The sequence below is a fragment of the Meleagris gallopavo genome, chromosome 17 (genome assembly GCF_905368555.1).
Source record: "Meleagris gallopavo chromosome 17, MGAL_WU_HG_1.1, whole genome shotgun sequence".
NCBI classification, from domain to species: domain Eukaryota; kingdom Metazoa; phylum Chordata; class Aves; order Galliformes; family Phasianidae; genus Meleagris; species Meleagris gallopavo.
In genome coordinates, this window is record NC_139420.1 from 8,012,648 (window position 1) to 8,025,355 (window position 12,708).

Consider the following 12,708-nt stretch of genomic DNA (forward strand, 5'->3'; position numbering starts at 1 on the left):
GATTTCATCAACCACAGAGAGATTTGATCACAAAACCAAGGTCACAACAATAGAGGCTTGTTTTGGAAGGCCTTCACCTCTTCTGCCTTGTGCCATGCATCAGCTGAGCCCAGAGGTGCTGACTGATGCAGTACCACAGCTGCCCATGGTTTGGCAAGGACGGTGAGAATTGGTGCTTTATTCCCTGCTCCAGAATTTTGCATTCTTGAGGGAACAGTGGCAAGAGCAGAGACAACAGAGCAGAGCACCTCTCCCTCCCTCCTCCAGCAAGAAAAGCTGCCATGTAGGCGTTGCTCCACCCCAAAAAGCAGCCAAGCGTTTCCTCCATTGGCGGAGGATGTGGTTGTGTCTGGCAGGTGGTAACAGGCCTAGAGGGTGATGCAAAAGTTTGTCCGAGCTAGGCTAGATGCACAGTAGCCGAAAGCCAATTCCACCAGGAGCCAAAACAGCCAAGTACAGCAGAAACTGAACATACATTCACAGGGTTTGTTCTCAAGAGGATTTAATTGAACAGAAGAAACAACCGCTGAAGGAGAGAAGAGTTTGCTGGAGACCTTTGCATGATACACAGTGGAGAAGAATTATCCATGGTGCCACGAACACAGCATGTGCAGCACAGATCCCTGTGTCCTGCTGGGCCCTTCCGAGCTGTCATCTTTGTTCCACGTCCCCTGCTGCAGGGTTCCTTCCTGGGAAAGTGAGGAGCTGTGAACAAACAAAACAGCCTTGGTTACCCCATGGCAGCAGAGGAGCCCCACATCTGCTGCTGTCCCGCATGCAAGGCAGGAGCATGGCCACAGCTTCCTCCCAGGGCTCCTGGCCACCAGCTCCTGTACCACTGCAGCAGGGAATCAGCAATCCCTGGGCTTTGCCTGGCTGCCTCCAGAGCTCTGTGATGCCTGGGGCCACACTCACACTGTACTCCGTGCTGTCAGTGTTGACGTAGATGGCTTCCCTGCTCATGGTCTCCCCGCCCATGGTCTCTGAAGGCCCACAGTGGGGATGCAGTCTGTCTGCCAAGGTGTTCTGTCTCTTCAGCTGGACATAACACCTGTCTGAAACAGAGCAGAGAGGATACACAGCTCTGCAGAAGCAGCCCATGCTGAAATAGCACAAATGAGTTATACTGCAGTCTCTGCTCACAGATCCAGATCACAAAGGTTTTTTTTCCTGACAGCTTTTTCCCCACTGTAAAGGTCCACTTTACTTCTTACAGTCCAAAGGCATTTCCTTTGGCTGAATTCTGCATCATGCTAACTGCCAATAGACATTCTACCAGGTTTTGGAGAAGCCTTCAGCCTCCTGCTGCACTCCTCCCAGTGACAGCATGGCAGAGCAGTGACCTGATGTAGTGCCACTCAGATGAGTCACAGCTGTTCCCAGTGCATCACACCTGGCTGAGACCACAGGGGAGCAGTGAGGTGTCAGCAGAGGGCAACATAAGTCAGATGGGGGATTGGACCAGGCCATGCTGCTGAAGAGCCAGTGTTCTCACAAAGCTGGCCACTGCCACTGTAAGGTGTGAAGTGCTGTCTGGGTGAAGATGTGTTCCTTGCCCAGTATTACTTACACAGAACATACAAGCATGGAGCAATCACAGCAAACACAGCGCTCCTCAAACACATCAGCAGGACAGATGAAGAGCCTAGAAGGGAGAACGCAAGTTTGTACTTGTGCTGTTCATATTGTAACATCTACTGGGATGTGCAAACCTGCAAGTGGGTTTGTGGTTTCAGTGAAAATACAGCAGGCTCTGACCTCTGCAGCTCACAAACGTGAGTAAGACATTGAAGAAAATCTGTGAAAAAAGGCTAAAAGCATGGAGCAGGCAGGCTGTGTGCATCCTGTCATGCAGGGTGCTTCCCTCAGCATGAGGAACCAGCCTAACTTTTAAGAATGTCTTCTGAAATATGAGTCACATTTCTTTTGGGTCCAAATCAACACAGACATGGCACGTCCTGCAGTTCAAGACAGGGTCATGTTTTATCCTCACATCATATATTTCCCAGGTGAGTCATGGTGAGCCCAAATTACTGTGTAATTTTAACTAACTGTGTTAATTGGGTTTTGTGACTGAGTTACACTGGATAAAAGATGCTTTGCACACTAAACTGCATTAAAAATCTGTGTTGTCATTAGGTAGAGGTGAAATTTGTTCATGGAAGGGTCACATCGCCAGCAATCAAAAACTTTTACAGATAACATCTGCAGCAACAAGCACATAACCTCACAGATAAACTTCTGTGGTTTTGTAGGTGCTTTAAATATATCTGTGCATCTTGCACTGATGTTCTGTGACTTTGCAAAGCCTTGCCATTGCACCATAACAGCAGCTTGTACTTAGAGCTGCCAGCCCCCTCAAGCAATGCAGGTACAAGATGCAGCTCTAGCTCTTGCCTACCTGCACTCCCCCAGATCTCCAAACAGGGTGGTGGCAAGGTGAACGAGGGGCACCCTGCACAGTAAGATGTGTCCTAGATGAGAAAACTCACACCCAAACTGTCACTAAACCCATAGATTAGATGGAGTGACTGAAACATAAAGGCCAAGAGAAACAGAAGGATTTTCACTTGCCCTATGAGGTCCCTGGAAAAACACTCACCTTTCAGAATGAGGTTGGTTCCCCTCCCTCTTTGCCCGCCAGAAAGCTCTCCCAGGCCTCCGTGACACTGGTACCAGCCACTGTCCTTCTCTTCCAACTCAGTAATGGTGAGACGGCTCCGGTGATTTTCCAGATCTAATGAGCTCTGGAAACGACTTCCAATGCTGCCGTTCTCAACCTGGAAACTGGACCTGAAGTGCCATGCTATGAGTCGGGGTGGGCTCTGGTCTCGTTTGTGCAGCCAAAAGAGGTCTGTGAAGTTGCCAGTCAGGTTAGTGGGGAAATCACAGTCCAAGGTGACTTTACTGCCCTGAAGTGCAGAGTAGCTGAGGTCCCCAGGGGCTGCCCAGAGCTGCTGACCTGCAAAGAAAAGAGGTTCATAGGGGTGGCCAGGTCCCTTGTCCACTGAGCCCAATTCAACAGTGCTGACACTTCCCAGGGGCTTTGTGAAACCACTCAAAGACCGGAGAGGACCACAGATTCTCAGGGACGCAAAAGTACAGTGTTGAAAGAAAGAGCCACACTCACCTGTAACGAGCAGGTAAATCATCTTGCTAGTCGGATCGCTGTTCCCTATCTTCACATAGCAAAAGTAAGGACCAGTGTCATTCATAAGCACTGTTGAGATGTTGAGAAAGCTCACGCTCCTTCCAAAATCCAGAACGCCGCTGAAGCGGCCTTTGCTGTCATACACATAGGACTGATTGGACTGTGTCATCCTAAATTGCAGGATCCTTCTCGACTCATTCCTATGGCTCCAGAGGATCTCATAGAAGGGATTGCTAGTGCTGTTGTATTTGTGGAAAGGACACTCCATCGACACGGGCTCTCCTACTGTCACTAGAATCACTTGACTCTTGAGAGTCCCTGAACCTAAAACAGAAAGTAAGAGCTGGAAATCTGTCCTGAGCTCCAATTCCTGCTCCTAGGCAGGGAACAGTCACACTCATTCCATTCCACACCATAGTGATTGCTTCAGCTATTGGGCAAGTGCTCCTTGGTGCAGGTCTGACAGCTGCCCTACCGCCTTCATCTCTTGGGTTCACATGGATGCCCTGACTGAAATTCCTAGCCCTAAACCTCTCTCTCTAGCTCCAGACAGAGCCACAGAAAACCTGGGAATCATCTGCATGCTCAGCGGTCCCTAAAGCCTCAGGACTCCTCCCCAGTTATTGTGGCCTGTGCATTCCCACTCAGAAACAACAGGAAATATTGCTGAGCACAGCTCCTACCCAGCGCTACGTGTGCTGCCCAGACAGTAATGACTCTGCAGAAGGTAAGATTTCAAGAGATGAATAAGCAGTGGGGAAGCAGTAGGGAACGTTTCACCCCAGGGACTGTCACAACCTTGCAGTCTTATTTTTCTTTTTGCCTATCAGCACACTAGATCATGTCCAACAAACGGATGCTCTCAAGCTCTTGCACGTTAAGTGCCACCGGGTATTTCTGTCAGCATACAGAAACTTTTTCAAAATACATCAGGAGCTGTTTGTTCTTTTTTGCCTTGATTTCAGGAGGCTCTGAACAGACCTGGCATAACGGGATCATGAGCAGTGCAAGGGAGTAATGGTTTCAAAGCACCATGAACCCCAAAAAAACCCAAACCAGGGAAAGGGCTGAAGTGGGACAGTCCCAGTGCTTCCCACCAGGGAGAGAGAACAGAGTAGGCACTTACCCCAGACGAGGAGCAGCAGGGTAAGGAAGGCGAGCAGCACACAGGAGAGGGTGAGCGCCATGCCCTGCCGGCAGCAGAGACAGGAGGCAGCCCCTTGTTTTTCACCTCGCACAGAGGTACCGCCCGCCCAGTGCGTGCGCAGAATGGTGTGAAACAGCTCCACCGATAGCTGTCAGCATGAGCCGGCCTCGTCCTGCAGCATGTCTTTGTCCATGTCATGTCACTGCTTGAGACTGCATCCAAGGGACAGGAGGCTGCAGGCACCACCATGCTGGGGTCTGCCCACTGGGTCACTCCAGGCCTCTCAGCTAAAGAGGAACCCCGGTTTGTTCCCTGCTGCATTCAGAAGCAGGAGAAAAACCTGTGAGCACGCTGCCGTGGCCCCTGGGGGGCAGGGGGCAAAGCTCCTTCATAATGCTTCACCATCTGCTCCAGCTTCCCACCAAGCTGCCTTCAGCACAAGGCTGAGGCCAAAGGACAGGGCGCAGGGCAGGGGTGCCAATGCTGGAGCAAAGGGGCAATTTCCTTTAATAAGAAGCTTTTTATTTACAGGAACATGCTCTCTGTGCTTGTTCTGCTTGCTCCAGGGACTCTCCAGACACATGCTGCTCTCTAAATTACCTCCCTGAGAGCAGAAATACCAAATGCTAGCACGGGAACTGTCCTGGTGCCTTAGAACATGGCTCAGGGGAACCCAAACAACCCTCCTTGTCACAGTCATCCACAGACTCACATGTGAGTGCTCACAAGACCTGTGCTGTACTACCCAAAAGGGAAAGATGAGTCCTCCATAGCCTGGTATAGCAACTGCTGCAACCTGCAGCACAGTGAGACATCACTTAAAACGGATGTGAGCACTCAGATGTTTGATCTGGAAACCAAGGTCACAGGAAAACAAGGTTTTAGGCTAGCCCAATAGTGAGAGCTGCAGCATCACCAGCCTCAGCTCTGAGGCTACTGCGAATCAGCCTTATGCTCTGCTCTGTGGTTTCACAGTTCCTCGTGGGAAAAGTGAGATAAACAGAGCGGTGAGCACAGCTCTGCCCACACGCACCCTGCTGCACCCTACACGGCTGACAGGACTTATCTTTGTGTGAGGGGAGATGTGGAGAAAGGCAATTTGTCCATGGCACTGTGACGCAGCACAGCTCTGCAGATCACTCCCTGTAACTCCCAGTACTGGCTCCCATCATTCAGCAGCCAAGCTGTGGGGCAGGATTTCACCTGCACATCTTGGCGCCTCCACAGGAAAAGGGGATGATGCTACAGCACCTATAAGCACTGCTGGGGAAACATCTATATGGCAACATCTGGAAACTCAGTGGAAGATGCAGCCGCTACACAAGCAGTGCAGACTGCTCTGTGCAACTAGATGATCATTGTGGTCTCTTTCAGCCCAGGCCATTCTATGATATGTGCTTACTGAACAAAGTGAATTCTCTCTGGTTTTATCCTAAATTTGATGTTTTAGGGACTAAGGCATAGCTACCCCTACCAGGTCTGGGCAAAATAAGAACCAGAATTGGTGCTGCATCATCCTGCATTCTCTGCTGTGCCCCTGCGTCTTCCTTTCTTCCGTCTGGCACCATCACCGCCCAGAGAGGCTGCAGGGCAAACAAAGGCACAGAATCATCCATGCTGTGGAAAGATTAAGATTCAGAGCAGCTGAGATGACACAGGTCAGCCAGACCTCCTGAAAGACTGTTAGTAAAGCTCCACGCTATTCCTCCCAGAATCCAGCTGCAGGAGGCTCAGGAATCTGCACGGACAGTTCCCCATTGCTGGGAAATTTGCAATTGAAACCAGGACAGCATCGGCTAAGAACACTGCCCTCCCTGAGTGCCCAGGAGCAAACACCACTGGCATTTTGTTACCTCCACTACCTGCAGGACAGCGCCCAGCACGAGCAGCCCACACGTCTCTGGGAAGTGCTGTTTGTCACAGTGATGTACGTGGGGAAAACACCAGCTTTGATTCGCTCTTGGTAAGCAGTTGCCTGGCAGCAGCCCCCTGGAGAGGGAACTATATGCACAGCAGTGCAGAGGTCAGGGATTAGGGCAGGAGAGCTCTGCCAGAGCACATCAGCATCCTTTACCTATTTATTTATTTATAAAAAAAAAAACAAGTATGATGGACAGATTTAACCCCTGCACAATTAGTCATACAGAGTTAAGCTACCTGCAGGAAGAGAGGCCAAGCAAGGGGTTGGTTACTGAGCAGCAGCCAAGATCATGAGTAGTAGAATGGCCCCAGGTTGCCCTCACTGCACATTTCCAGCCTTGCAGCTCTGGGAACTTGCCAGCGGGGACTTTGCTGGTCTGAATGGAGCCAGAAAAGTCACTGGACAATGACAGCTGCCAGCACAGCACCTCTGCTCCCGGGTTTATGGGTGGGCTCCCCTTGTTCTAATCCTGGCCCTCAGTTTCAGAGTGCAAGCATATGCAGCAGGGGAGGAGGGAATGAGCAGGCTGTCCTGACATTCCCACACTTGGCAGGCAGCCTTTGCCTGACCTGAAGCACTCACTGCTGAAGCTGCCAGATGCACGTGGTCCAAAGCATTTGCTCCCTCTGCTATTTGAGCTGGATGCCCAGCACTGACTGCTGACGTTGGTCAGCCCTGGCAGTTTCTCTGTTGTGACACTGGGTGAGAGTTCAAGGCCAAAACATCCAGAATGACTCAGCTGAGATTTAACTCCTTCCTCTTGTGACCTGGACAAGTTCTTGGAAGCAGAATAGCAAGAGACAGGGCTCATAGATATTTCCTACTCTGATTTAAGGAGATTAAGTTAAAGGACATAGGTATTTCACAAAGCAGAATAGTTTTTCCCAAATCAGAATGCTCATCCTAACTCCTAAGCTGAAGCATTTCCAGCATCTGGCAGGATGGCCTGTAACACTGCAGCTCAGAGTGCTGCTGAAAGGCCATGCAGGGACCTCAGCTTTGTTGGCTGTGACAAGGCAGCTTCCAGCTCCCTGCCATGTCAGTGGTGCCCCTGGATCCAGGGCTCACAGATCTCATTCCCTGCTTACAGCCAACTGCCAGGAGGTGGTGAACCTGCAGTGCTGCATCCTGATCCTCACTGCTTGCCTGAAGAAGTGTCAGTTTGGGACAGAAGGCACCAAGCAGTGTGTGAGAAGCGATCACCCCAGGGACAGACATTCTCCCTTAAAGAAGCAGCAAAGGGTAACAGGTTGCATCAAAGTTGTAGATCATCCCAAAATGCTCGTAAAGCCCACCTCCCCTGTAGACCTCAATACATTCTCTTTATAACAATAATTCGCCAAGAAAATACCTCTGAACCTTCCCACCACATCCCTCTGTGCAGATTGTTTTGATCTTGTGGGTGATGTGGGGTGCTGATGAACCTGAGCAAAGCAGAAAACACCACATCTGAATTTGCCAGTAAGCAGCTATGTGAAAGGCAGTGCTGCATCCTCACCAGAGATGTCTGTAAGTTCTCAGCGAGGTGGCACAGCTCAGCCACTGCACCAGGGGGGTCTGCTTCAGAGGGTGGGCAGCATTGCACAGCATTTCAGGTAACTGTCCCACACACCAGGGAAGCCTCCTCACCACTTGGAAACAATGATGCAGCTTTCAAGAGGGTTCTCAGCCAGTAGTTATTTGCAGGCTGCACAGAAACAAGCTCGTATTAAAAGTGTTTCAGGTGGCAGGGAACTTCTCACAACAGAGCCACCTGTCCCATTTACAAGTCTTGACTTAGGTTTTAGTAATTCACTTTTCCTATTCTTCTGTCAGGAAGAGAAAGCACTGCAGCTATCTGCTATGAATCCTTACTGGGGAAGCTAGGGAAACACCACCCTGAGCTAGCAAGCAAAGGCCAGACATCCATTTCATCTCCGTGGGAGCTGCTCCGATGGGGGCAGGCATGGCTCCCCTCGCACACCACCCATGGGACAGCCCTGCTCCACATCACAGCCCTCTGCACAGCTCCATGGCTGTTCTGGTTCTAACAAGTGAACTCAGGTAGCAAGCAGGAAGATGCAGCAGACAGAGCTACCATGCAGAAGTGAGGTTGGCTGTCTCTCAGAAAAGCACAAGGCACCACTGGGTGAGGGGAGGGGCAGCTCAGGACACTGTCTACTACCAAGCATCTAGGTTCCGACATCTGAAAGGGGCAGCACCTTCAAACACTGCTGCCAACTTTAAGTGTCTCCATCTAGACTTCTTCACAACTCAAGCAAGGCCCAGATCTTGCTCAGTGTTCAGCAGCTGGAGGTCAGCAGATTGATTCTGACATGAAAGCTCACAGGTCAAGTATTTGAAATTGTTACACTTGCACTGCTGTGTAATAAAGAATATGGAGTGATCTAAGATCCAGAATCTCCCAAAGACAGCATGCAGGCAGTAGTAAAGAGACTTGTTCTGCTGCCACAGCTGTAAATAGAAAGCAGCCCTGAACTCCACACGATGCTAATGACTTTGAGAACATTGCATAACACACTAAGCAAGATCAGCCAAACACATCCCAGTCACACTGCCAGACAGGTCACACCTTCCTAGCTTGTCGGAACAGCTCTTCAGGAAGAGGTTATCAGTGCAAACAGAACACTTCTGAAGCACTGGAGGACATCTCCAATTACCTTTCCAGCCTCTGCTCTGTCTGCAGCACTGCCAACCCCATCTCAGCTGTGCTATCTACTTTCACTAAGTCACACAGGTTACAGTTTCCAACTGGGCTGCAGCTCCTGTCTGCAGAAATTATGCAAACACGTGCCTTGCCCTGTAAGCGGGTAACAGGTAATATTTAGCTAGCTTGATTGCAGCCTTTGTGTTAAATAAGGAACATGCACAGGTAGTACTTCCAAATAAGCTTCTTTATTTCTCCATGATAAATAGAGCACTAATTTCCACAGTCTCAACTGTTCTTTTCCTTCCCTACTAGTCCAGAAGTGAAGGACCACGAGACAGCTCCTCTCCCAGCCTGTTCCCTCAGCTCAGCACCTGTCCATCCTTCCTTCACTCCCTGCAGGCAACACGGCTCTACACCAGCTCTTCTCCTTCCTATAGGGGAGCAGATTCTTCACAGGAGAGAAGAAACACCTACAGGGGAGAAAGCACAAGGTCAGCAGCAGCAATTAGCAAATGCTCTCCTACATAAGTAGATCAGCCTAAGCTGAGACACAATCACTGAAATCTGCTAGTAACAAATGCAGCAGGAATTAGGAAGCAGTGTGCTAACAGCAGCATGGTTCCCAGGGCAACAAGAGGAGAGCACCTGGAATTTAACCACAGCTGTGTGACCCCCAATCCCCCCCTCCCCCCCCCCCCCGAGGGGCAGTGAGGGCAAGTCCCTGCCCTTCCCAACTCCCTTCAGCATTTCAGGACACAGGAAGGACACTCACAGGGGGAGAACCACTACCAAATGTAAGGCCCTGAGGTCACACAGTAGGCTGCTCAGCAACCTTCGTGCCCTCCCAGCCACTGTCCTGACAGCAGCCCCCCATTGGGGTAAGCACACACTCACCGTTACTGTACTTGCACTGTTTCAGGGCCTCGCTGAAGCCCTCGCACAAGGTCAGGTCCTGCTGGTTAGTAGCGCATTCCAGGAACTGCTTCATCTCGTAGTGGCACGGCCCATACGGGGACTGCGGCTGCACAGCGGGCTGCTGCTGGGGCTCCTGCGGGCGGGGCCCGACACGGTGCGGTGAGCCACAGCTCCGGGCTCTCAGGCCGTCCCGCAGCGGCGCGGCTCCGCACAAGGGCGGCACAAGGTCACCCCGCCCGCCGGCCCGGCTCCTACCTGCGCGGGCACCGCCGCTCTGGGCGGTTCGGAGGAGCCGCTGAAGGCTCCGGTGAGGGCGCTGCCCACGACGTGCCCCACGGCGGAGCCCACGGCCACGCCCGCCGCCGTGCTGGCCATCTGCGCCATCAGCCCGGGCTGTGCCGGCTGCGCCGCCGGCACCGGGGCCGCTGGGGCCGCGCTGCGGAACAGAGCAGAGTCAGAGAGCCGCGGCGGACACCGGCGGCCCCTCCCGTCCCAGCCCGTACCTGGCGGGTGCCGGCGGCGCCGCGGGCCGCGACCTGCTGCTTCTACCGCCCCGCGCCATCCCCGCAACGTTCTGCCCAGGTGCCCACGCGCGCTGCCTTAAGAACGGCCCCCGCTCCCACGTGACTCCTTGCGCATGCTCACTGCCGCCCCCGAAGCCGGCCGCCACGAGCAGCGCGGGCGCCTGCCGCACTCGTCTGGCCCGCCAGCGGGCGCTGCCGCTCTCGGGCTCGGGCACCGCGGCGCCCCCTGGCGGATAGGGCGGGAGCTGCAGGCGCTGCCGTCGGCCTGGCCTCACCCCGGAGCCGCGCGGCAGCCCGCAGCGCGGGGCCGGCCCTTGGCTCGTTCCCCCGGACAGCACAACCCATCCCTGCTGCACAGCCACGCTGCTCAGCCCCCGACGTGCTTCAACTGCTCCTGTGGGAAAGGCCCATGGAGATGTAGCCAAGCCTTCTGTGCTAACGGGAGGGCGTGCAGCACAGGAGGATAAATTTGTGTGATGGCATTTGCCTCTGCAGAGTCACTGACCACAGCTCTATCTGCTCCGTGAATGGGTTTGGCTTTGCAGGAGCAGAGCATGAAGGGGCTTGTTGGGAATGGGCAATGGAGCCGGGCTGTGCTGCAGAGAGGTGGTGGGTGGAGGAGAGGTTAATGAAGGTCTTGGAAAGGGGAGAGGAGCGGTCTGCAAATGGGGCAGAGAGAAAAGGAGCCAGGGAGGAGAGCAGGGAGGACTGATGTGGTCTCAGCCACTGACCAGCACAGCAGTTTTCACAGCAGCTCTCTGGATACAAACCAGCAGATCAAGGAAACCTCTGAAGGTGTGGGCATTGCTGGGAGGTGGGAACACACCGAGACACCCAAAGTGAGCCCTCAAATCGCAGACAGATGGGCTGGCAGGTGCCAGCTTTACCTTCAAACCGATCTGCTGGTAATCACACTCAGCTGGGCTCCTGTGTCTCTGCAGTCTGTGGCTGCTCCCAGGCTTGGTTCCCTGCTGCATCTTTGGATGCTCCTTCTGCCCTGTGAGTGAAAAAAATTCCCAAAATTGACATGGATCCGGAAGTTGTCCAGGGAAAAAAATACCTCAGCTGTGTTATGGCTCCAGGGCTGCGTTCATACATTCAGCAACTTAGAAAAAGCAGCTCCTTGGGCTGGTTCACTGACCGGCAGGAATTAGAGAGCCCAGCCACTGCAGGATTGGTAATTAGCTGCTCTGAAAGTGTTTTTGTAGAATCAAGTTTCCAGCATGAGGGGAAGAGTTGGTGCTTGTAACGCAAGCCACCCCTGCACTGCAGGAGCAGGGCAGACAGGGCATGCAGGGGGAGGGACGCAGCTCCCACACTTGTAGCAAATGGATTTGCCTAAAAACGACTTTTGTCTCCTCTTCTGTGCAGACAGCACCCCAAAATCCTTCCTCCCGCAGTGTCAGAAGACCTCTTGCCCTGGCAGCGGTGCTGTGCTCCAAGCAGAGCACAACACGTCTCATCCTGGTGAGAGCAGCAGCGTTTTGCATTCAGCATTTCCCTGTCTTTCTCCCACCGATAAACAGCAGAGAGGAGCAGACAGCTGGCAAACTGGCAGAATGTAACCAAAAAGCCACTGCAAGGCAGCACCGCACCTATCCGCCCCCAGCCCCCTTTCCCAAGGGGGCTCCTTCATCCTGCAGCCCGCCTGTCTCAGGGCAGCCCCATGCCTGCTGCTGAGGGGGGGGAAAGGCCCTGAAGGCCTGAGAAGAAAGGGGGGATGAGGGGACTGTGTAGGCGTAGGGAATGCGAGACATCCAGCCATAGGAAATCAAGGCTTGTTGGTCCCACCACACACACAGCAGCTCGCTGAAGGCGTCTGGCCTTCAAGCTGAGGGCATCTCTGTAAGCTGTGTCTCCGGGACCCTTTGATTTGGTTAATTAGACACAAAGTTGTTCTGTACTGTGGGAGGAAGGTATGCGCCGAGGAGCCCGGCTACCGCCGCGGTGCTAATGAGGTAATTTAGTGTGGCTGTCTGAGACGGCTCTGTGCACAGCCCACAGACAGCAGCACTACCAGCTCTGTGTGCACAGCCCACAGACAGCAGCACTACCAGCTCTGTGTGCTCCTGCTGTGGCAGCTGGCTGCACCAGCACTGCACTGCATTGCCCCACACAGAGCCTGGTATGTGCAGCATGGCTCTGTCTGCAGCAGACCATCTCCCCAACAGAGACGAAACTTCCCACTGCCTCTATTTTAAAGTCCAAATGTGATCTTGTTTTATAGCCTTGTATCTGCCTCTTTCCCTTCTGCTCTATAAGATTCCTCCTTACATAATAATTCAAGTGTTAGGGCTTGCCTACACTTAAAAGTTCATTTTGGATGAGGAGACCTATAAATCTGAAAGACAGCAGTTAATTTCTGAATAGTTCTGGAACGATTTACTCCAAACCAATTCT

At 52.7% G+C, this 12,708-nt stretch overlaps 2 protein-coding genes across 2 annotated transcripts; both read right to left on the reverse strand.

Moving 5' to 3' along the window:
- Positions 1-494: 494 nt before the first annotated feature.
- Positions 495-8,108, reverse strand: LOC100550050 (uncharacterized). Its single transcript, XM_019621105.3, has 6 exons — positions 4,278-8,108; positions 3,131-3,475; positions 2,603-2,962; positions 1,571-1,645; positions 916-1,055; positions 495-705 (listed from the first exon to the last, which is right to left on the reverse strand). The coding sequence occupies exons 1-6, from the start codon at positions 4,336-4,338 to the stop codon at positions 652-654; spliced, it is 1,035 nt and encodes a 344-aa protein (XP_019476650.3). The 5' UTR covers positions 4,339-8,108; the 3' UTR covers positions 495-651.
- Positions 8,109-9,095: 987 nt separating this feature from the next.
- CHCHD10 (coiled-coil-helix-coiled-coil-helix domain containing 10) lies at positions 9,096-10,445 on the reverse strand. Its single transcript, XM_085238781.1, has 4 exons — positions 10,288-10,445; positions 10,040-10,220; positions 9,764-9,917; positions 9,096-9,339 (listed from the first exon to the last, which is right to left on the reverse strand). Exons 1-4 carry the CDS (start codon positions 10,344-10,346, stop codon positions 9,320-9,322), a joined length of 414 nt encoding a protein of 137 aa, XP_085094907.1. The 5' UTR covers positions 10,347-10,445; the 3' UTR covers positions 9,096-9,319.
- Between the last annotated feature and the right edge of the window lie 2,263 nt (positions 10,446-12,708).

Coding starts and splice junctions, on each gene's coding strand:
- CHCHD10 (XM_085238781.1), bottom strand. CDS start 10,346: ATGGCGCGGGGCGGTAGAAGCAGCAGGTCGCGGCCCGCGGCGCCGCCG. Junction 10,221..10,287: donor GCGCCGCCGGCACCCGCCAG/GTACGGGCTGGG, acceptor TCTGTTCCGCAG/CGCGGCCCCAGCGGCCCCGG. Junction 9,340..9,763: donor ACAGTGCAAGTACAGTAACG/GTGAGTGTGTGC, acceptor TCTCCCCTGTAG/GTGTTTCTTCTCTCCTGTGA.
- LOC100550050 (XM_019621105.3), bottom strand. CDS start 4,338: ATGGCGCTCACCCTCTCCTGTGTGCTGCTCGCCTTCCTTACCCTGCTG. Junction 2,963..3,130: donor GATTTACCTGCTCGTTACAG/GTGAGTGTGGCT, acceptor TTTTCTTTGCAG/GTCAGCAGCTCTGGGCAGCC. Junction 1,056..1,570: donor TCCATGCTTGTATGTTCTGT/GTAAGTAATACT, acceptor GCTCTGTTTCAG/ACAGGTGTTATGTCCAGCTG.